General features: G+C 39.6%; 2 protein-coding genes and 1 long non-coding RNA gene across 4 annotated transcripts in view; all 3 read left to right on the plus strand.

Annotated features, from left to right (window-relative positions):
• Window positions 1–2,252, plus strand: part of LOC136848570 (SWI/SNF complex subunit SMARCC2-like) — a 30,945-nt gene extending 28,693 nt beyond the window's left edge. For both annotated transcript variants that reach the window (XM_067120858.1, XM_067120859.1), the window contains exon 12: window positions 59–2,252. In XM_067120858.1, the coding sequence (XP_066976959.1) occupies window positions 59–1,117 (1,059 nt within the window). In that variant the 3' untranslated portion in view covers window positions 1,118–2,252. The remainder of the gene's footprint in view (window positions 1–58) is intronic.
• A 4,067-nt stretch (window positions 2,253–6,319) lies between these two features.
• Window positions 6,320–11,227, plus strand: LOC136848419 (uncharacterized). The gene is made up of 2 exons (XR_010856013.1): window positions 6,320–6,855; window positions 10,063–11,227. It is a non-coding gene; the product is annotated as an uncharacterized lncRNA (long non-coding RNA).
• An 11,546-nt stretch (window positions 11,228–22,773) lies between these two features.
• LOC136848397 (uncharacterized) lies at window positions 22,774–23,529 on the plus strand. Its single transcript, XM_067120692.1, has one exon. The coding sequence runs from the start codon at window positions 22,774–22,776 to the stop codon at window positions 23,527–23,529; it is 756 nt and encodes a 251-aa protein (XP_066976793.1).
• Window positions 23,530–24,770: the final 1,241 nt, after the last annotated feature.

Raw genomic sequence — 24,770 nt, forward strand, 5'->3', positions numbered from 1 at the left:
TGAAAGATGATAGATTTTTAATTTAGGATTTAGTTTGAACTTATTCATTGCTTTGCAGATGTACAAAGATGATTGGAATAAGGTTTGTGAACATGTGGGCACAAGGACACAAGATGAGTGCATTCTGCAGTTCCTGAGACTACCCATAGAGGATCCTTACTTAGAAGACCCCGAGGTTGGTAATGGTCCAACTGCATCTGCACTAGGTCCTCTTGCGTATCAACCTATTCCATTCAGTAAATCCGGTAATCCAATAATGTCTACAGTCGCCTTCCTAGCCTCAGTGGTGGATCCTCGCATTGCCGCGTCTGCCGCCAAAGCTGCTATGGATGAGTTCTGTCGTATTAAGGATGAAGTTCCGGCGGCGCTACTTGATTCCCACATCAAAAATGTTGCCGATCACGCTGCATCCAACGAAGGAAAGGTTGATCCGACTGCTGGATTGGCAAAATCGGGCATTGCTGGAACTGAACCTGAAGGAGAGGAAAAGAAAGATAGCGAGGGAGAGGGCGAAAAGAAAGAAACAGAGCCTAAGAAGGATGCAGAAAAGAAAGAAGAAGAAAAGAAGGAAGAAAAGGAACCAGAAAAGAAAGAAGAGCCCATGGAGGTGGACAAAGCATCTGAAGAAAAGACGGAGGAGAAGAAAGAGGGAACAGAGGATGAGGAAAAGAAAGAGGAGAAAGAAACTAAGGAGGATAAAAAGGAAGAGAATACAGAGGAAAAGAAATTGGATGCAGAAAGGGAAAGACTTCGCAAGGACGCTTCAGTGCAGCAAGCAGCTAGTGCCGCCCTCGGCTCGGCAGCTGTCAAAGCAAAGCATTTGGCCGCCGTAGAGGAACGTAAGATCAAGTCACTTGTCGCTCTCCTGGTTGAAACACAGATGAAGAAATTAGAAATCAAGTTACGTCACTTTGAGGAACTTGAAACGATCATGGACAGAGAGCGAGAGAGTTTAGAGCTTCAGCGACAGCAGTTACTGCAAGAACGTCAACAGTTCCATCTCGAACAACTGAAAGCAGCCGAAATGAGAGCTCGTCAGCATGCATTACATCAGTTAACTCAGGGTGCGAGTCCAGCACACTCCCCAGCGCCGTCTTTGACACAAGTTCACAATTAGGATTAAGGGTATTTTAAGATGCTACCTACTCTAGTAAATTTGTATATTCACTTTGATTTCCTCTGTGGCTTAAATTCGTTTACACTGCATTTTGTCAAAGTAAACCAAAGCTAGGGAAATTATCGCGAGAGATGAAGCTTAATCCGTTAAGCATTTTATTTCACTATAAATTGTAGATGTAGATATTTTTTTATGTTAATAGTACAGTACAGATTGCCATTTACTTGGCCAGAGTAATTACCTTTACAGATTATAAGCATATCAGATGCATTTCATTTAGATCCGGAACCATCATTGCAATATTAGTTTTTGGTATCGAGAGTGACAGGTACACCAGAATACAAGACTATGGAAAGTTCTCATCTTGTTCTTTGCAAGTTATTTTTTTCTATTTATACCAGAGTACTGAGAGGTTGAATGTAAAGCTCGTGGTTGCCATATCTCTTCATTGTAAGAAAGTAACTGTTCCCTCTCCCTGTCGAAAAATTGGGGATGGCTGTAGTGGTTGGAAGAAAATATTAAGTTGGAATGCTAGATTTTACAGCTAGGTAATCATACCATTTTAAAATCTTTCATGCTTTTGTTTCTTAGTTTGAAGGAAATATATAAATATATATGCATATTAATTCTGATGAGAGCTCTTCATATTACTCTATTTCAAAAAAAGGAGTTTTTACTAATGATACGAGCCACAAGTGTAAAGTTATCATTCGTGAAAAATATTTCCGGGATTTGTATATAGCTGATTGTACAACTATGATCTCGTAACAAGATTGACATAACATGAGTATTCACGCACACATTGTAGTAGTATAGGGCCAGAACTCCTAAAAAAGAAAGTTTTTCAGTTTTTCAGTATTGGTGGGGAGGTTTACATAAGGGGTAAATTTTATAATGCTGAAGTGGTTTATGTGTTGTCATGTAATATTGATGTACTGATATGTACCTGCCAGTTCTTGCTAGAACAAACTATTGGATGTTACTGCCAATAATAATTTTATTTTCATTGTGAAGTTCATCTCTTGTTTATTTAACTCACTGTTCATTACCGTCGTAGCATCCTGTGGCAACTGCCATTTTTCATACTTCATATGTTCTGAGTCATACTTTTTAGTATTAAATGATAAGTTTCCCACTGTGTTTTTAATTGTCCATTTGTGTTTATTCTAAACTGTAACTGCTCTTGCTGCAACCCCTTTCAATTGTTTTACCATACCTCTGTTCATATTCTCGTCTTTCCATCTTACTTTCCACCCTCTCCTAACAGTTGTTTCTTATTGTAACTGCAAGGTTTTGCTCTTATTACACCTTTCAAACCTGTTTTCTCTCAATTACCCTCTTAACGCTGAATGACCTCATAGTTCCTAGCGCTTGGCCTTTGACCTAAATTACATATTCCATTCCATTCCAAAGGGATTACCTCTTTTACAGTTGTTCCTGCTGTAAGCAGGATTGTGATATTCTTCAAAATTCCTATTTCATCAGCTGATCATCACTATAATTGGCTGTGAAATTGTGAAATTTGTTTTCTTTGATTAAGAGAAAATAAACCATTGTGTAATTTAATTTTCCAGTTTTATTTGAGCAGTTCTACAGTCTTTCAATAATGAACATGTATTCAGTTTTGTGTTCAGCTACTAGTCAGCAGAACTTGTAAAATAGTTTAAACCCTGGAGTGGCTTGTGGTGTATAAACTGATGGTTGGAATGTAGACAAGAAAAGTTACAAAGTCAAATAATTTATAACTAACAAACTACAAAGGTAAGTTAGTCCTTCAAGGAAGTTTTAAGTTAATGATTCACAGTAGTTGCCATAGGCTTTGTTCATTACTAAGTATCCCAAATCAGGTTTTCTAAAACACTTCATTATTGTTGTGCTACCAGAAGCACATTAGTCCCGTACATGAGGAATTGAAGATTTCAAAGTCTTCCCTTCATAATTTGGTAGCTGGGCATTGTAGATATTGCATGGCCTGTTATCTTGATTTAATTTAATTTTGCAGGATTACTTCTAGTTATGACTAGCTTGAAAGTTGAAGCTAGATTAGCTTTATTTACGAGCTGTGCCAATATTAACGTCCTAATGAAAAAAAATAGCAGGATTAAAGCTGTTTATAACTAGACCTGAGTGAAATGACTCTAAGTAACCATTTTGTGATTGATATTCACACTTGTTCTCTCAAGTTTACTGTGCTTATTTTGAATGTGACTGCCTTTCAAAGGAAAATGAGCTGCTGATAGAATTCATTTCAGTCTGCCTGTCAGTGAAATATTTACTAGGAAAAGTAAAAAATGGCAAGTACAAAACAACGACTCAACGAGAGGCAGCCAAGGACGATAGGCCTACTTCTGACCAAATGCAAAAAGAGAAGTTACAGGACTTGCAATATTATTATCATCTCAAAATTAAGTTTTCTGTATTTGTGAAGTGAATAGTTTACTAATTAGGATCCAGCTAAGGTAGCAGACATGGCAATAACACTTAAAAAACGAAAGGTAAATTGAAATCACTTAAAAATTTGTCAAACCTGATCATTGAAAGCTTGAAAATACGTTCAAACAGAAATAAGCTAGTACGTGGTCCCCAGGAATTAAAAAAAAAAAAAAAAACTTGATGAAGAACTGGCAACTTGACCAACAACAGGAACCTCGGCTACCAGTCTTGGTATACAAAATAACTGCTGCTGCTTTACATTAAACATAGTTATTTCCTATAGGAACCGATAACTATTCATCAGTTTCAGGGTAGTATGCAGAGTAGAAAGAGAAGGGTAGGCTTTGGTAGTTTTGCCTCCTAACCAAAACGTTCTTAGAATAATGGTTACCCTGTGTGCTCTAAACCATTCAGTGTTGATGTTGAGTGTTACTTGGAGGGGGTCCATAGGGGATGAAGCACCCCCCACCGCCAAACCAAGTTAGGAAGGTAGGTTCTGGTTAAGTCATTAATTGTTACTTGGGGCGGGGGTTAAGTTCGGGTTTTAGATAGGTCTTTACTTTTGGGGGCTTGGTAAATTCTGGTTTTAGATCATTGTTACTTTTAGGGGTTAAGCTCCAGTTTTAGATGGGTCATTGTTACTTTGTGGGGGAGGGAAGTACCTGTTTTAGACAGATCGTTACTTGGGGGAGGGTGAGTTCTTGTTTTAGAGAGGTCATTGTTACTTTTGGGGGGTTAGGTTCAGGTTTTAGATAGGTCATTATTACTGGGGTGGAGGGTTAACTTCTGGTTTCAGATAGGTCAGTGTTACTTGGGGGAGGGGGTAAGTTCTGGTTAGGTCAGTTATTGCGGGGGGGGGGGGGAGTGAGTCCTGGGCGACGAATCCCCTCTAGTCAAGTCAGGGCACGGCGCTTTGAGTCAGTCTAGGAAGGTAAGTTCTGGTTAGGTCATTGTTACTTGGGGATATTAGGCACTGGTTATGGTTAGGTCAATATTACTTTTGGGAGTCAAGTTGTGGTTCTGGTTAGGTCAGTGTTACTTGGGATCTCCATACTCAGTATCCACTCCCAGTTTCAAAATATAGGAGCCGAGTAACAGAAAACACTCAACTGAGAGCCGTTTTATTTACCAGAAAGGGACATGTCACGTCAGAAATGAACACAGTGTAGGAAAAGATTAGTCCCTCATTTAAATCTCGTTTTCTTTGAAGAGTAAATTTTCTTTTTCTGTCTAAAGACCACCAGATTTTACTTAACTCGATTTTTTAATATACAAAAAATAAAATAGCTTATGTTTCGTGCTAAAAGTAGTCATCGGTTATTGAAAAGGACTAAATAAAATCTAAAAACGAAAAATTTTAAAAAGTAATCAGGTTCGTAATATTTTTAGTCTCTTGAATGAAGATGAAAGCAACTGTCATGCAGGGTGAAAAGAAATAATCTAAATTGTCTTTTTCAGTATATCCATATTGTACTTTTATAAAGTTACGAAACAGACTATAAGATAACAATTCACTTACACAAAAGCGTTTGCGAATTGAGAGAGACAGAACATCTGTAACTGCGACATGGCATTTTATTAGTTAATCTAGTCATTATTTTGTTTACTTAGCCGTTTGTATCTGATGTAACTGAGAATAATCTAAAAATCTTCTGCCAGTTTCTTAACCAGGGAGAACAGTGGGGCAAGGCAACGTCCAAAGAAAAGGACCGTTGTGTCTAGGCCTGCCCCTCTGCCCATCGCCCAAGGGAGATCATTTGGGAAATAGAGATTGGCGTCCATACTTTCCATTTACAATAATCCTCTACACTGTTGTGTGTTAGTGGGACATCTAGCTGTCGTAAGAGAAAAAATATTCATGAAGCTTACTGGTACCCCAACTCTACATAAAGAAAAACTATATATATTGTCTTTAGTCTCACCAAAACCAATAATAGTAGGCTACTAAAAACAGTTAAAATTCTTACTTTTAAAAAAAGATTTGCCTTAAACGCAATTTTGTTTAAAAAACAAACGAGTTTAGGCTCGTAGTGGAGATTCAGTGCAATATTTTTTTCTCCAAATTTAGGATCAGCTACTGAGGCTTTTGTGACGTAAGTCTAAAAGTGTCAATCAATCAACAGGATCTGCTGGGCATTTAATAACTTTATTTTGGTCATATGTAACAGGGTAGGGCTATATCTGGGAGCAGAACTCAACTTAAAAATAGAAACGAGTAGCATCTTGCATACTGGGGCACCTGTCCATCTCAATATACAATTTTTTTTCCCTATCATGTCTGCATGTTTATATCGTTCAGCCAATGCTGTAATAGCAGCCAAGTCTTGAATGCTCATGCTAATTACTGTAATTTCATGACTGCTATGATATAAATATATTTTAAGTCACGACTGATTGCATTCCTTCGGATGCTAGCTGTTCAAATGTATGCAATGGCAAATAAAAAATTTGATAAATTATAGGCTAATGATTCGTAATACGCAATTATTATCTTAAACAACTCATAGTTTTCAGAAACGCTGCGTAGTTTTTATTTTTCGTTCATTTATTTGTTTCCCTTTACAGCACCCGATGTTACTTTTTTCAGAGTTTTCCCTTCATCAACAGATGTCACTGTCGCTCCTTGTGACGTAACGCTTCATGGAAGCGTAAATGTATTAAAAAATTCCTTGCTTGGCTCCCTTGCTTCTTCCAGCGTTGCCAACCGTAGGGTAATTGCCCCACACGTAAGGTAATTTGACCAAAAAATTTTAGATCCTAGGACAATATTTTTAAGTGTGGGGTCATTGTAACAAGGCCTTTTTTTATCAATATGGTTATTAGTATTCATAATATTGCATATAAACATGATCTAAAGCTTTATTTCTTATCATAGCTTCAGAATGTTGGGTAATTTTTTTAGTTTTGTAGGGCAATTTCTTGTCTTCTGTAGTGTTCACAGGGTTAGAGTGGTTAGCATCACTGACTTCTTCATTGAAAACAGTGTTGCAAATTTAGCGCTTTTCGCGTTAGATTTGGCGCGCTTTCAATTATTTCGGCGGCCAAAAATTTTCGTTTCACGCTGGCGCCTTTTTTAGCGCTTTTTAAGGAAAGAGATTTTCTACATTAAACTGCCATTAAATATGGATTGAAGAGGCGCGGGCAATGTTGCTATTAATGTGAGCTTCCAGTGATGATGTCAAGAAAATTGGAAGTCTCGAAGCTTATGAAAATGTAGATGCGGATGAGGACTTTATTGGATTAGAAGACTTCTAAATTTAGCGGAACCACGTATATCACCTTTAATGATGATCAGTAGCCTACACGTAAGTACAGCATAAGTTTTATTAATTACTGTTTATTTTTTATTTGGCGCTTTTTAGTGCATTAATTAGAAAGTCTAGCGCCTTTTTAGTGCCTTTGCGATCCACTTTTAGCGCTTTACTGTCAAATCGAGTTGGCAACACTGTTGAAAAGGGTGATTTGGTGACCGGCGAGAGCTTCATAGTGAGACTAGGGCCGAAATTGACGTTCTTTTTCTCTTAATTTGGCGGGGCTCATAGTGTCTACTGTGTTTTAATGATAAAGGTAAGCTTCACCTCGTATTTTAGTGGTAGATCTCTGCGTATGTGTATTGGCTTATTAACTGTTTTAGTGGTTTGAAGTCGGTTTCATACTCAGTTAACTGTTGCGTTTAGTTAGAAGTGAGAATTGCTTTGTGCCATTTGGCCGTAATCACTTTTCTGTGATAAATTTTGAGGCAAGATAGCAAGACCTTAGTACGTATGAAATTTAAATTGGTAGAACTATATAGTAGCTCGGCGGCGGCGACTGCCTTCTAACTTAACTTTTTCTACAGTTTTTTGGTTGCTAATTATGAATTTACCTTTAATTTTTTTGGCGCTCGAGTGTAATTAACCTGTAATTAACCCCTGAAGTCCATCCAACAATGGGGTTTCCATACGCGATCTTCACAAGACAGAGCACGGGTACGTCTGTTTCGAACGGTTCATATCCTGTCCGGCAATTACAATAACTTGTTAACGTATGGGTAGCCCCCCTCCCCCACCCCCAGGCCAGTACTAAACACGGCGAAGGGACATTCCATTTGGCCGACAACAAACAGATGCACCGCCAGTATCAGAACCCCCAAAAGTGTAGAAAAAACCAGTTGAAAGGTAAAAACAGGCGCGGAGCTAATATATAGAATTACCTTTTTGTTACATAAGTTTAGGGTACGTTGTAGCGTCAAAATGCTAATGAGTTTTGTGAAGTTAATTTTTGCAGGCGTTTTGTGACTTGCAAAACGTTGCACTGAGCAATGTAAGTGTATTCCACACCCACGTTGATTACGCTCAAAATTGCTGAAAGCTTGCTTTTATTCCTTCCAATAAACCCCGTTATAAGCAGTTGTCACTTAATAGAGGAAACTGGAAACTGTGGCTTATTTAAACCCACAAATTAGACAGTATTTAACCATACAGTAAATTAAGGTTTCTAACATAATTGCTAGTGACTATTCTTTGTAAAAGTGTCAACTAGAGCTCGAGTGAAATCATGAATGGAAGCCTACATTTATAAAATTTACGCATCCTTACTTATGACTGCTTAATAATTCTTTCACTGAAGTAATCGCCGACCAGGGGAAGTAATCCATGAAACATTTTATGGCATTTAATAAACACAGGCTCTTGCTCTTAAGCACGGCCCGTAGGATTTCATAGGTTTAGTTTTTGGCTTACACTGGCTTCTTGTATAACAAGTATAAAAGGTAAAGTTAGGCTTGGAATTCAATGAAAAATGTTCTTAGAAGTTTGTCACATTTGTCAGTCTTCTTGTGTAGAAATCAAGATAATTTTGCTTTTTTGAACTAGAAGTTCATTTTGTTTAGCATTAGGAGTTAACTTTGAACATAATTTGTTTTTCAATGTATGGTGGCTTCTATTGCATTCCCTATTCAATGTATACTGCATTCCCCATTCAGTGTATGGTGGCTTTTACTGCATTCCCCATTCAGTGTATGGTGGCTTTTACTGCATTCCCCATTCAGTGTATGGTGGCTTTTACTGCATTCCCCATTCAGTGTATTGTGGCTTTTACTGCATTCCCCATTCAGTGTATGGTGGCTTTTACTGCATTCCCCATTCAGTGTATGGTGGCTTTTACTGCATTCCCCATTCAAGTGTATGGTGGCTTTTACTGCATTCCCCATTCAGTGTGTGGTGGCTTTTACTGCATTCCCCTTTCAGTGTATGGTGGCTTTTACTGCATTCCCCATTCAGTGTATGGTGGCTTTTACTGCATTCCCCATTCAGTGTATGGTGGCTTTTACTGCATTCCCCATTCAGTGTGTGGTGGCTTTTACTGCATTCCCCATTCAGTGTATGGTGGCTTTTACTGCATTCCCCATTCAATGTAAGGTGGCTTTTACTGCATTCCCCATTGACTGTTTTAAAGTTGTTCTGCCTTTTATCAGTAACTTTAATGTGAGGATGCACACCTCAGAGAATGTGAAGCTTGAAGCTTAAGAGATACTTTCAAGTTTATTAACAGTAGCAAAATTTATTTCAAAGTATGAACGTGTGAGAGAGGTGTGAAATAATGAGCAGGAAGACCAGTACTGCTGGTTTATTGATGATGTTGTTTTAGATTTAGCTGGCCTTGTGCCAGCACGGGCTCTTGCTCCTAGAGCTGCCCGTAACTCTTTGTTGATGATGAGTCTGTGAGATGGGTAGGTTGGATGAAAACTTTATTATGATGCATGAAAGTGATTTTGGTGGGGATGATTTTGAAGTGAAAAGATTTAACAGGCAAGGTTGCAACCTCTTTGAACCCTAAGGTACCCATCAGATGAGGATAAAGGTATGATAGCAGTGAGTGTTGGCTAGTGGGAGAGGCCAACAGATGGGGAAAAAGAAGAATTTGAGCAGTAGGCACAGGTAGGGGTTTATTGATGAAGTGACCCACGTATAAAGCAGTGTGCGGACGTCTGCGTATAAAGCAGAGACCGTGGGTACTAAGATTTACAGGTGACCTGAGGTCAAACTGTTTCTCTACAAAAAACAGGACAGGTACATACAGAAAACATAATGATTGACAATATCTGGTTTGACATAAAAATACTGTTACATATATACAATACATGGTCAGTTGAACAGACAATAAAATATACAATTCATGATAATGATAATATTAGGTCGAATGTGAAGGCACCGCAAAAAACGGGATGTACATTACAGAGAACGCGTTCCTCGGTAACTTTACAAACGTTATGGGATTAATTTTTGGTGATGAAGCGTAGTGTCCAATATGAAAGAAATCTTTATGTACTTAAAGTGTCCAGGTGAACAGAAGTACAGTACAGTATTCTGTGAAGCTACAGTACAGTGTTCTGTGAAGCATAGTTTAAATAAAAAATGTTCCAGGTTTTGGTCAATAATGTTCTTAGGCTGCTTTAAGATTAGTAAATATATTGATTATGGCAAAGAGCTTCCTTCAAAGCTAATGAAACTTCGTAAAAATATATTTTGCAGAATAAAGGATCCCGAAAACACTGCTGGGCTTCGTGGTGATCCATAAACACTAAGCCTCAAACATCCAAACGAAAGATACCTAATTTGTTATTTGGAATCTCACCTTTTGACGACTATGCAAGAGTTACAGTTGCTGTTGAGTTCTTCGTATTTTGAAGGTAGGGATTCTTAATACGAAAAACATTGTTTACAACCCAACTACTTCTGAGGTTACTTTAGTTCTAGGATTACTTTGCTAAAGCAGTTTTTCAGAGAATTGTTATCCCAGGGCGATTTTAATTTTTTCGTACATAACTAAAAATTGAGTGTTGGTTTAAAATATTACTTTGGTTTCAAATATTAAGTTTAAAAGTTAATCTGCACTGAATGTGTCACCTCAGGGTTAAATCAAGAAGTTTTAGTGACCTCTGTTTTTTGCAAATTGTTAAAAATTAGGCATTTTATTAAAATCAGTGGAATATCTGTATAGGCATGAATGGTAACAGTGAAAATAGTGTAACTGAAAATTTTGTTAGTAAATCACATCGGTAGATAGCATAATCTTTCAAGTGTTCAGTTCTGGGTGGTAGGTATTAATTTTAAGTATAATTGTTTCTTTAACATTGAATTTATTACTTTTTAGTTTTGATAGTTTGTGTAACCAGGCATAAGGTTAGGCTTTATGTAAGTTAAATTTTATCCAGCAAAATAAACAGGTAGGAAACGCGTGCTTCAGGCAAGTTATATTTGGAATCCTGACAAGAATATGCTCAGGTGCTTGAACTTGAAATTTTCAGGAAATAGTTAGTGCTCCAATTAAATCTTGAAATTGATCAAAACATGCGCTTCAAAGCGTTTGGAAAGGCTTAAAGTATACAGCATGTAAAAAATCTGCCCCAAAAATGTAAAAACTCAAATTTAAAGTAAACAATTTAAACGTGTCATTAAAATATTTTCACTGACACTTGCACAATTTTACGTGAATGATCCCACATTTTGAAGTTATTTCTAACTAGTGTAAGCCAAAATGAAAAAAAAAAAAACTTGCAACCTAAACCCAAAAGACAGAGGTTATTTAGTTAGCATGTAATGAATATAATTCTGAAGTAGTTAGAATTTTGGGATCATGTCAAGATTAGCGAACCCACTCGCAGCAGGGAACGCTATTCCTTACAAGAAGATTATTGGGTTCGTTATTCTCTACATGGGAATAATCGGGTTCGCTGTTCTAGACATGAACACTTCGGTACTATACCTAAACAAGGCGAAATACATTTGACCCCCCAGGCTAGTACTAAACATGGCGAAACAGTGTAGAAGAATCAATGTTTCGCCGTGTTTAGTACTAGCCCTCATGTGGAACTGGAGTTCGGGCCGGAAAGGGTTGGCCATTCTTTACATGGGGATCATTGGGTTTCGCTGTTCTTGACATGGAGATGCTCGGTTCGCTAATCTTGACGTGATGTAAGGATGAGATTGGGTGATATACTGGCTGGGTGTTGACTGATTTATTGGTGGTTCCTTACTGAATGAATGTACATGTTGTTTTAGATTCGTGTACAAAATCTTCTAAGTTGTTATTGGCTGGTGCGAGCCGCAAAGTAGTATCTACACACAGACTGGGCAAAACAGAGGTAATGTTCCGGACACCTGTGTTTGTCGGCAGACAAACAGATGGCGATTGTGAGAGACATAATAAACGTACAGTGATAAAACATATATCAATGGAAAGGCCAGGAAATTCCACATATGGCCAATTGCATGAGATTCGAGACAGATTAATGAATACAGTGTAGTAGCATAATATATGTGAAATGGCGAGACGTTTGGAGTCTTCACAAACAGAAACATACATACAGTTTGATAGAAAAGATTCGATGGAACATTGAGTACATGATTAGAATGCTTGCATGGCAATGCCAGTAGTGGTGATTGTACATAAATTGAGACGAGACAACAATGGTTAGGGAGAAACAGATGGAAATATTGTATGGTAGAAGTTGTGTTCCTTGATAGAAAACGGGATGCTCTTGTTTTTGTTTTGTCCCCCCGATGGATGACGAACACACGTGTACTCGAAAGAGACCTTGATCGGTGCAATGCGTCTCTTACAATACTCCCCCCCTCCCCCCCCCACAAGCAAGGCGTCGATGCGGAAATCGTCTTGGCCGCGAAGGTCTTGGGCTTGGGGCGGGTGGGAGGCTGAAGGGCGGCGCTGGCCGGCAGGAACTCGAGGAGGACAGTAGCGGGTTGAAGGATGATCCTTCGGTAGGTAGCTCGAGGGGGACGGCAGTAGGCTGAAGGATGACAGCGGCTGATCCTTCGGTAGCCAGCTCGAGGGGGGACGGCAGCAGGCTGAAGGATGACGTCGGCTGGTCCTTCGTTGGTCAGCTCGTCCGGTACGAGTTCGGGGGCGGCGTCAGGCTTCCTGGAGGAGGCGTCCCGGGCTCCGGTGGTGGGGTGGGTCATCTCGGAGGGTCAGACATCTATTGAAGACTCGGGAACAGCGGGAAGCGGGGAGGCGGCGAAGGGTTCGTTGGCGCGTGGGTCGTCATCTTGGGTCGCACGTCTACTATCTGCTCCTTCGGGTCACTCCGGGGTCACCAGTGTAAGGACGAAATTGAGTGACATACTGGCTGGGTGTTGACTGGTTTATTGGTGGTTCCTTACTGAATGAATGTACAGTTGTTGTTGTTTCAGATTTAGCTGGCCTTGTGCCAGCACGGGCTCTTGCTCTGAGAGCAGCCGTAACTCTATGTTGATGATGAGTCTGTGATATGTGTAGGTTAGATGAAAACTTTATTATGATGCATGAAAGTGATTTTGGTGGGGCGATTTTGAAGTGAAAAGATTTAACAGGCAAGGTTGCAACCTCTTTGAACCCTAACCCATCAGATGAGGATAAAAGTATGATGAGTGAGTGAGTGTTGGGGAAAAGAACTATGTGGGTTAGAGATGATCTAAACTTTATGTGATGTGTTTTGTGCATTTGTTGGGTGATTTTGATGAAAGGGCGATTTTGACAGGGGAGAGAAAAAAGATTTGAAATGGAGGCAATTTGGTTGCTAGGGTCCTAATTCCTTGATTTTTATAATATATTAGCTTAAAGAGTCTTAGGTTAGTTTTTAAGTTCCTCTTTCATTTCTGAAGGCTGTAAAGTTCATTGTTAGTTCGCCTTCATGTTAGTAGGGTCTCCTCACTCCAGTGGTATTTTTGTTTAGTCTTGTTGACTAATCCTCCCTGTTTCTCCCTCCATATTTTGGCTCTGCTGAATTGACTTGAGACCTGATTTCCGAGCTGCAGGCAGTTGGTATCTGCACCTTGACTAGTGAGCCTGCTTTCTTTCTCTGCTCATGGAATTACAGCAAGTCTGAGAATATATATATCTTCAGCTGGCAGTTTCTCTTGATCTTCGCCATTTCATCATTGCCTCTGGTGCAGTACTTGCCAGAGGGGCCTCGCTTGGCGACGGTAAGGCGTGTCATCCACTTATATTATAAAGCATTGATGAAGATTACTGGGATCACGGCATCCATAATTATTTCGAAGATGACTGGGATCATGGCAGTGCTGCAGTAGTCAGTTGAGTTTATGATTAACTCTATATTGAGATTTGCTGTCCTCGGCCTTCATTGGAGTGATTTTGGGAGGAGACTTGCATCATTTCATAATCATCCTTTAGCATGTAAAAGTCAGGTTATTCCTTTCTTTTGTTTTCTATTCCTCTCTGGGCCCCCTTTCCTCCTTCAGAGGTTGAATGTGTTGCCTAATTATTGGTGTATGTGTTGTGTGTAAATGATTTTGTTTTAATGTTTATGAAGAGGCCTAGTAATAATTTCTTGTATTTTTGAATTATAATATATATTGGCTTTTTTTCATTGTTTTGCTATCCCCCTTGAGTTATTCTTGTGCTGCATTTACTTGGGTTTGCTCCCACCTTAGTGGTTGGCTTCCTTTTGAACACCTTAATTTGTGGTATCTTTGATTATTTATGGTCCTGTGGACCTAGATTGTGTTGTGGTCCAACGAGGCCATGACAAGTGGCGACCTTGCCAGGATCGATCGTATCCTGTGGTGTTCTTGTTGCAGTGCAAGGGTAATTCTTGGGGCTTGATTAGTGTTAGGTGGCATGGTTACACCTCCTCAGTGTTTGATTGGTTGGCAATATTGCAAGTGAAATAATTTTGTTATAGGTAAAGTGTTGTGATTATTCGTAATCAAAATGGAGGATATGAATGTCGTAGAGTTGCTTGAAGGAGAGGGATGGCAGGATAGGTTGGCCGAATTAAACAAAGAGGAGTTAGAATCTGTGGCAGATTTTTTTTGAAGTGGAGAGAACGGTATCAATGAGGAAGGGTATACTATTGCTAAAGGTTTATGAGTGTGTTAAGGAGACTAAGACAGGAGCCAAACCCAAGGTTAGGAAAGAAGAGGTCTTGTCAGTAGAAATTTTGGATAGACAGATTAGTCTAAAACAAATGGAAATAGACCAGCAAAAAATGGTGTTTGAAGAGAGAGAGAGAAAGGCAGCATGAGTTAGCTAAGTTGGCTTTGCAAACGCCAGGGTCACCAGGGTCTCCTTCTCGTGTTGAGGCTTCCTCCTCCTTCTCAAATTTAGCTCAGGCTTTGAAGTTTGTCCCGAACTTCCAGGAAGATAACGTGGCAGAGTTCTTTATGTCATTCGAAAGAATTGCTAATAAGTTAGAATGGCCTATTGGATTATGGACTACTCTTATCCAGAGTAAATTGATTGGGAAAGCCCAAAAGGTGTATGTAACTTTAGAAGAAAATCTCTCCTCGGATTATGAAAGTGTAAAGGCGATAGTGTTGAAGGCATATGAGCTCGTGCCGGAGGCCTATCGGCAAAGGTTCCGTAATTTAAGGAAAAATGAAAATCAGACTTTCGTAGAATTTGCAAGGAGTAAAGAGCAATTTGCTACTGATTGGTTGAAATCTAAAGAGGTGGACGATTTTGATAAGTTAAAGCAGTTGCTGTTGGTTGAAGAGTTCAAAAGGTGTACTCCTGATCGTTTGAAGGTTCATTTGGAGGAACTGAAATTAGATTCCCTTCAGGAGGTTGCTGTGGCATCAGATGAGTACTTTTTGTCTCATAAAGATACTATGAAAGAGACGATACCTAAGGAAAAATCACGTTGGGGTTATTCTGGGAAATCTGGTAATTTTAATAACCGAAAGAATAATGTGTCTCAGAATGTACAATCAAATAAGGTTTCTCCGAATGGTCAATCAAAGGTGTGGTACTCGCAAAATAACAGACTTGGAGAGTCGGATGTTTATGATCCACAAAAGTCTAAGTATTTGACGTGCTTTTTCTGTAACAAGCGGGGTCATGTCAAAAGAATGTGTAATGCTTGGAAAAAGGTACGTAATAGTAAAGGTAATCCGATGATGGCGGTTGAGAAAAGTGCTAATCAGGTTGGATCTCTGCCCTCGACTCAATGACTAAGAAAGTCAGAGACTGGTAGTTCCTTCGGTGATTTTCTGGCCGTGGGTGAAGTCTCGCTGGATGGTAAAGGTCAGGAGGAAAGTGAATATTTTACGTGATACCGGAGCTGCGCAATCATTAATTCTTAGAGATTCAGTCCCGAATGATTTTGTGTATGAGAATCGGGAGTTTGTTATTTTGAGTGGTTTCCCGGACACGGTAAAATCGTATCCAATTGGTCTATTTCATCTTAGTTGTCCTTATTTTTCGGGGAATATCCGTTTGGCTATTGTTGATAAATTTCCGATTAAAAAGGTGGATGTGGTTCTCGGAAATGAGGTTGTGTATGAGAATAAGTCCGTGCCAATTGTGATTAATCCGGATGTGGAAGTAGCGGTAGTCACTCGTGCTAAAGCAAAGGCTGTTGACGCTGCAGAGTCAACAGTCGACGTTGATTTGAGTAGTTTAGGACGTAGTGATGTAGCTGTAGATAGTAGTAGTGTTAGATTAAAACCCAATTGGACTGTTAAAGAACTTGTTTCGGCTCAGAAAAAGGAGTTTGGTAGTCTCCTTATTGATTCTGGTGAGATAACGAATGTGACTGTTCCTATGTTTAAGGTAATTAATAGAATATTGTATAGAGTAAGTAGACCAATGCATGCCTCGGGGAGGATTACGAAATTATTCGACAGATTGTGGTTCCTGAATGTTACCGTCATGAGTTGATGTCATTAGCTCACGAGAATGTGATGGCGGGACATTTTGGTATTCACAAAACAGTCGGTAGGTTATTGAATAATTTCTTTTGGCCTAAGTTGAAAGGTGATGTAAAAAAATTTGTTAATAGTTGTGAAGTTTGTCAGAGAATCGGCAAACCTAATCTACCTATTCCAAAGGCTCCATTAATACCTATCCCTGTTGTGTCTGAACCTTTTCGTGAAGTGTTAATTGATGTTGTTGGTCCTCTCCCAAAGTCAAAGAGTGGAAATGAGTATATTTTCACTATTATGGATCGTATGTCTCGGTACCCCGAGGCAATCCCCTTGCGGTCCATAAGGAGTGAAAAGATTGTAGAGGCATTAATAGGGTTCTTTTCAAAATTTGGTCTTCCGAAGGTAATTCAGTCTGACTGCGGTACTAACTTCACGAGTCGTTATTTTAAGCAGAAAATGACTGAATTAGGCATTAAACATGTAACGTCTTCGCCTTATCATCCAGAGTCACAGGGTGCTTTGGAGCGTTTTCACCAAACTATGAAAAGCATGTTAAAGAAATATTGTATTGTGAATGGGGCTGAATGGGATAAAAATCTTCCCTTCCTCTTATTCGCATTCCGCTCTATTCCTGGTCAATCTCTCGGTCTCTCTCCTTTTAATTTGATTTTTGGACATTCTGTAAGGGGTCCGCTCGATATGGTGAGAGAGGCTTGGGAGGGAGATGCACCTGATTTGAATCTGTATGATTACCTTAATAATTTGAATGCTAAATTAACCAGGGCTTGGTCTTTTGCAGGTGAGAATTTGTTGAAAAGTCAGAAGAAAATGAAATTTTATTTTGACAGAAAGACTGTGACACGGGACTTCGACGTAGGACAGAAGGTACTGGTTCTGTTACCTATCCCAGGTAATTCTCTCAAAGCTACCTTCCAGGGACCATGGAAGGTATTAAAGAAGGTAAATAATGTTAATTTCTTGGTGGAAACGCCAGATAGGAGAAAGCCTCATCAATTGGTACATATAAAAATGATGAAAACCTTCCATGAAAGAGAGAAGGTTAGGCCAATTGCGGCTCTTCAAGACTGTAGAAGTGACTTTGTTAGTAATAATGCTTCTTTTTCAGATGAGCCTAATAATGATTGCTTTTCAGAGGATAGGGACGTTTACTTGAAAGATAGTGAATGGCTGGCAGGTAATGTCGAGGCTTTAGAAAATTTACCTCAGATGTTGAGTCACTTGGGTAAAGATGAGCAACAATCCTTGAGAAATTTGGTTTTAAAATATAGGGACTTGTTTTCTAATGTGCCCGGCAAGACCACGATCTTGCAGCACGACGTGGACGTAGGGGACGCCACGCCCGTGAAGCAGGCTCCTTATAGGTTGAACCCAAAAAAGAATGAAATTGTTGCTAGAGAGGTTGAGTATATGCTCAAGCATAATTTAATTGAGCCGAGTTGAGTTGTCAGTCCTTGGTCATCTCCAGTTGTGTTGGTCAAGAAATCTGACGGAGACTATCGTCTTTGTTTTGATTACAGGAAGCTTAATGAGGTGACCAAGGCTGATAGTTTTCCATTGCCTCGAGTGGAGGATTGCATCGATCGAATGGGTCGTGCTAAATATATTACGAAGTTCGACTTATTAAAAGGGTATTGGCAGGTGCCCCTGTCGGAAAGGGCCAGAAATGTTTCGGCTTTTGTAACCCAACAGGGGTTATTTCAATGTAAAGTGATGCCCTTTGGCATGAAAAATGCTGCTGCCACTTTTCAGCGACTTATGAATTCTTTGGTTAGTGGTCTAGAGGGATGTGGTGTATATCGATGACTTGGTTATTTTTAGCGACGACTGGCAGTCGCACTTGAAGAGAATTGAGGCCTTATTCAAAGTACTCAGGAAAGCAGGCCTGGTTATTAATTTAAGAAAGTCTGATTTCGCAAAAGCCACGGTGGTTTATCTTGGACATGAGATAGGAGCAGGTATGGTAGCTCCTAAGGAGGCTAACATTGAAGCCATTCGTAAGGTAGAGGTTCCTAAATGTAGGAAAGATTTGCGAAGGGTATTAGGAATGGCAAGTTATTATCGTAGATTCATTCGCAATTTTTCAGACATTACGGAACCTCTTACAGCTTTGTTGAAGAAAAATGTTACCTTCGTTTGGAGTAAGGAGGCTCAGGAGGCATTAGAGAAGATAAAACTGATCCTCATTAGTCGGCCTTTGTTAGCAGCTCCTAATTTTGACTCTCCATTCCAGCTTACCACTGATGCGAGCGATGTGGGGTTGGTGCGGTATTGAGTCAGGCTGACAGTAATGGTATCGTCCACCCGGTGGCATATTTTTCTAAAAGCTCACTTCGCCTCAAAGAAGGTATTCCACAATCGAGAAGGAGACGTTGGCCTTGATCTTAGCATTAACTCATTTTAATGTCTATCTCTCCTCCTCAGGTGTGCCCATTAAAGTTTGCACGGACCATAATCCATTAACGTTCTTGAATCGATACAAGAATAAGAATCAGAGATTGATGCGCTGGAGTATTTTGGTCCAAGAATTCAATCTACAGTTTAAGCATATCCCAGGTAAAGAGAATATGGTGGCCGATGCATTGTCCCGGCTGGCAGAGTAAGTGCAAACTAGGTAATTTTAAAGGCTATTCTTTACCTGTTGGTAAGTTCCCTGTTACTCGTGTTTTCTAGTTTCAGTACTAATCATTATTTTCAGATGGTTTCTTTTTATTTTTGTGTGATGATGGTCGAACAGGTTATGATGTAATGTAACACTACAATGTTGGATATGATGACGGGTTATTTATTTGATATGATAGATGGATGTTGACCATCTGTAAGATAATTATTCTGTTAATTGGTGGATTCAACTGTTATTTTATAGGATGATTATATATTTATGCCTTTAATTCCTTTAGGAGGTTGTGAAGTTTATAATGAATGGTGTTATTTCTGTGGTTGAGTTGAGTTTAAAACTGAGGTATCAAAATTATCTGGTTATGAATTATTTCAGGTGTGGTGGTTTAGGTATTTATGGATAATCCTAGATTGGACTCCTTATGTTTTAGGCAATGGTATTTATTACATTAGTTGGGTATGTAAATTAGGTTAAGAATTTTGTGTGACAAATTGATTTCTGTTTATACACCCCTTTGTTAGGAGAGTGTGGACTCCAAATTTAGTGTTAATAGTGCTTCAAAAAAAAAAAAAAAGTGCTGTGTTAGTGCTGTAACGTGTTATGTATTCAAGACACTTTGGTGTAAGGTTAATGTACCGGTGTTATGATGGTGAAAGGTTAATGTACAGGTGCTATGATGGTGTAAGGTCAATGTACAGGTGTTACAAAGGTTGTGCAGTGGAAAAGTACAGCTAAGGTGTATGATATTTTCAGGATATTTAATCCTTATACCTTCGCAGCTTTGAACAATTCACAAGGAAAGATGAACCTTTTCCCTTTACTTACCTTGTGTCAAAGTCTGTGGTGAACAGTAAATTGGTGTACTATTTATATTTGACGAAGGATGTGGTGTATATTTCAGGTAGCCTATGAGGCATTAAGGATGTCACATGTTAGTATAAGTATTTACAAGTTACCCAAGTAATGAGTTCTTTATTTGGACATTATATTTTGTTGGATGGGTGTATGACAATTTGGTTTTATAGCATATATTAATTGTCTTTAGTGCCACTCCCTCTCCTCTTGCAACCTGGGTGATCCCATATGGTAATAATCAATTATTGATACAGGTTGGTCATATGATTTTAGTCCTAGGTGAAGGACCTGGTGCAATTATTTAGTGTATGGTGTTTGTGATACTTTTCATTTAACATTTGTAATTCCTTTGTTGGTTGTTTATGTATTTTAAGTGTTTATATTAATTACCTTAACTTTAACGTAAACTTTTGTATAATTGTCTTGAAAACTTTTGCATGTTTGTCTTGAAAAAAATTTTTTTTTCTCTGGGTGAGGAGGTGTAAGTAAGCCTTAGGATTTTTTATAATATATTAGCTTACTTAGGTTAGTTTTTAAGTTCCTCTTTCATTTCTGAAGGCTGTAAAGTTCATTGTTAGTTCGCCTTCATGTTAGTAGGGGTCTCCTCACTCCAGTGGTATTTTTGTTTAGTCTTGTTGACTAATCCTCCCTGTTTCTCCCCTCCATATTTTGGCTCTGCTGAATTGACTTGAGACCTGATTTCCGAGCTGCAGGCAGTTGGTATCTGCACCTTGACTAGTGAGCCTGCTTTCTTTCTCTGCTCATGGAATTACAGCAAGTCTGAGAATATATATATCTTCAGCTGGCAGTTTCTCTTGATCTTCGCCATTTCATCATTGCCTCTGGTGCAGTACTTGCCAGAGGGGCCTCGCTTGGCGACGGTAAGGCGTGTCATCCACTTATATTATAAAGCATTGATGAAGATTACTGGGATCACGGCATCCATAATTATTTCGGAGATGACTGGGATCATGGCAGTGCTGCAGTAGTCAGTTGAGTTTATGATTAACTCTATATTGAGATTTGCTGTCCTCGGCCTTCATTGGAGTGATTTTGGGAGGAGACTTGCATCATTTCATAATCATCCTTTAGCATGTAAAAGTCAGGTTATTCCTTTCTTTTTGTTTCTATTCCTCTCTGGGCCCCCTTTCCTTCAGAGGTTGAATGTGTTGCCTAATTATTGGTGTGTGTGTTGTGTGTAAATGATTTTTGTTTTAATGTTTATGAAGAGGCCTAGTAATAATTTCTTGTATTTTTGAATTATAATATATATTGGCTTTTTTTTTATTGTTTTGCTATCCCCTTGAGTTATTCTTGTGCTGCATTTACTTGGGTTTGCTCCACCTTAGTGGTTGGCTTCCTTTTGAACACCTTAATTTGTGGTATTTTTGATTATTTATGGTCCTGTATTCATTTGTGGCTGCAGTTTTCCTGATTGCCTCTTGGGCTGCTAGCCTTTGCTGTTGAGCAGTGCATGCTTCTTTGCTTGCAGGGAGGATCGTAAAGTTTACTTTGAATAGTTCAGGCTCCCAGGGTGCTTGTTCTTTGTACTCTGACTGGTGTGTCTTCCTTGATTGCGGCAGCTTGATTTTGCATCTCTACTCTCCTTAAAGCTGCTAGGAGGTCGCCAGCATATGTCTTGGGGGGGTCTAGTTCCTCGTGAAGCTCAATGTTTTTCTTGATTTCTCTTTTGAGTGGGCAGTTCCTGCTACCTTTCAAGGTTTTTAGCACTATGGACATGTTTCTCTGATCTATTCTGTGAGTTAGAGATTGTAAATTTGTCTCGTTTCTCAAGACACAAGTTAGTCCACATGGGTGCACCTGTAATGAGTCTTAAGGCATTGTTCTGGATTACCTCGGAGCTTTTTTGTTCTGTGTTAGTGAGGCGAGTAAGGACAGGTGCTGCGTACTCAACAGTTGACCTTCTTGTCTGTATGTAGAAGGTTCTGAGGGCATGGTATACTGCTTGTTTTAGAGAGGTGATTCTTCTCAAGGCATTGTGCCTGCATTTGATTTTTTGCTTGAGTATTTCTATTTCTTTACGTGGAGAGAGTTTTGTTGATATTTACCCTTACTATGGGTTTCACAGACAGTGCAAGTGCGATTTTTTGCAATTATTCTGTAACGAACACTCGTATCAGTACGAGATTTTGCTATAGTGTATTACACCCAGTGAGGAAATTTATAGGAGTATCGTGAATCATTAATTGTTAATTATAAAGACACTTGCCCCTATACCAAAGGGCAAAGTCTCAATCAGCCAGTCACAAAAACGAACAACCATATACAAAAGCTCCTCCTCCATCCCCTCCTTCCCTCTCCTTTCTTCCCTCACCTGCCCTCCCCCTCCCTTCAAGCTCTCTTTTTCTCTCTCTCTTTTTCTCTCTCGGAAGGTAGCTAAAGTTTCAACTTACTTTGTATGATTTTTTTAATATCAAGCAATCTATCTATCTCTCTATCTAATTATAATTTATATTGTTGTAGCTATGTAACGATTCAATCGGTTGTTACCTATCAGATGACTGATTTCTTTATGCATTGATTTGCTCATTCTCTCTCTCTCTCTCTCTCTCTATGATAGTGGTTATGTAAATAATTATTAGATTGAGATCTATCTGAAGGGTTTTGGAGTAGTTGAGTGATAGACACTATGACTGATAGGAAAATGATTGTTGTACCTGCGTTTGCTTACCTTCTTCGCAAACCTCATTTCTACTCAGGGCATTAGCCATCTACTGGTATTACGAGGGTGAGCTTGAAGAAGTGATGGCCACTTCAGAACATAACTGTCCGTATGGTTGCAGAAATGAGTTTGTCACCCAACTCTTCAACTTTTTTAATAAAGAGAAAGCTGACAATTACCTTCAGATTCGTTTGAATAGGTAACTTGTTACAGTTACTCTATGAATTGCAAATAAATATTGACCCTTTCCACAGGACATTCATCAGAGTTAAAGCCTTGATTATATTGATGCACGTATTTTCAAGTCATGGATGTTCAAATTTTATTTTATATGATACATATCTATATTTCCTTTCCTTCATATAGGCCTTAGCACCGTGTTGCAGCAGCCTTGAGGATGAAAGTGGGGACGGTGCATTCGATTGTGTATCGCAGGACTAGGTCACGGCCCGTCACACCACCAGCGCCTCCAGCACATCCTATCTTTGACAGTTTCTCTGTAGGAGCCATACGTCGGCACATCCATACCAAGTTTGTTGCCAAGCAGGCTTTTACTCTCGCATCCCTGGCACAGAACCTGAAGGAAGAAAGTATCATCCCTGAAAGTACCTCAAAGATTTCGCTATGGCGCTTACTCCACAAAATGGGAATCGAGTATAAGACCACTCAGCGCAAGATGTATGTCAGGAAGGAGTCGATTGACATCATGTGCCAAAGGATACGTTCCCTGCGGGACCTTCAAAGACACAGGGAAGACGGCAGGGAGGTATTGTACCTGGATGAAACGTGGTTCACAACCAGAATAAGTCATAACATGGAATGGGTGGATACCACACAGCCAAATACCAGTGCCAATTACAGCCGTCAGGTGCCACCAGGGGAGGGGGAACGTTTCGTGGTAGTCGCAGGTAGTACAGCCGATGGCTTCATTGAGGGCTCCTTCCTCTGCTTCCCTGCTAAAAATACCAGCGGCGACTACCACGGGGAAATGAATGGCGAAATGTTCCTACGGTGGCTAACAACTCAGCTCCTGCCACTCCTAGAGGAGCCTTCGGTATTAGTGATGGACAATGCTCCATACCATAGTATAATGACTGAAGAGAGTTGTTGTCCCACCACTGCTACCAGGAAATCTGACCTCATTGAATATTGAATGGTTACAGCGCAGAAATATATCCTTCCTGCAGCATGCTACAAGACCTGAACTCCTCTACATACGCCGTCAAAATAGGCCAGAGCCTGAGTACAGGGTAGATAATACCATTCGGGAATGGGGTCACGAAATCGTCCGCCTGCCGCCCGCACATCCCGAGCTCAATGCAATCGAGCAGGTGTGGGGACACATGAAACGATACGTGCGCTCCTCACTCCAACGTTTCACCCGAACAGACCTGCAGGCCAGATTGGAGGAAGCAAGGCTCTCTGTCACTGGCGATGTATTATTCCGGGAGCTAGCAAGGAGTTATAACACATCTCGAGTACAAAAGGTTTGAATGTCATAATCGTTAGTATATATCCCTAGGAGGCACCAGTATGGCGATTCTTAAGTTCCAGTATGGCGATTCTTAAGTTCTGAATTTGGTGCGTTATATAGGGGGCGGCGTTATATAGGGGGCGCTTCTTGAACGCCCCCCAAAATGAGCTTTGAATCACATTCTGGAGTACATTGACCAGACTGGTGTCAAAAGTTACGGTTTGGAAGCCTGATTACAAATGAAGTGTTCTTAAATACCAAATTTGGTGCAAAATCCATTTAAGAATGGCCTAAGATGGCGCTATTGTGAAGTTTATATCACATGTTGAGTACATGGCTCAAACTTGGTAGTATTATCCACTAGAACCTACAGATCAAGAATTGATAATTCTTAAGTGATGAATTTGGTGCAAACCTTGTTTAAGAACGCCCTAAAGGCGACGCTTCGTATGACTAATCTATGTCACGTCTAAAGTACAAGAAAAGGTAGTTCTTAAATGATAATATTTGTGCAAAACTCATTAAATTGACAATATATTCCGTCCCTACATTAAAACATCAAAACTAATCACATATGAAGTATTACAAAATTTAAACAGTATTAGAAAATTTAGTCTCCAGCATATCTTCGTGAAAGATATCTTCTGCTGGGCATAGCTAACTAATGGTTGTGGATAATATACATAAAATAAATTCTGCAAAGTATGTATGTCATAATTTGTGCTGATCTGGTGATGAGTACTGTGTGTATGTAGCCTAATGAATATTTTCTGATCCTTCTTAGTTCGAGTCTAGTCATCTTCATCAGATGATGCAACCTGCATATCAGCTTTTGCCTCTTCCTCTATTCTTGAAGTTCCGATTCTTCCGGGACAAGACTTTTTGGGAGCTGCTCTTCATAGAACCAAATGGGTTTGTAC

Source organism: Macrobrachium rosenbergii, chromosome 19 (genome assembly GCF_040412425.1).
Source record: "Macrobrachium rosenbergii isolate ZJJX-2024 chromosome 19, ASM4041242v1, whole genome shotgun sequence".
NCBI lineage: Eukaryota > Metazoa > Arthropoda > Malacostraca > Decapoda > Palaemonidae > Macrobrachium > Macrobrachium rosenbergii.

Coding starts and splice junctions, on each gene's coding strand:
- LOC136848397 (XM_067120692.1), top strand. CDS start 22,774: ATGAAAGTGGGGACGGTGCATTCGATTGTGTATCGCAGGACTAGGTCA.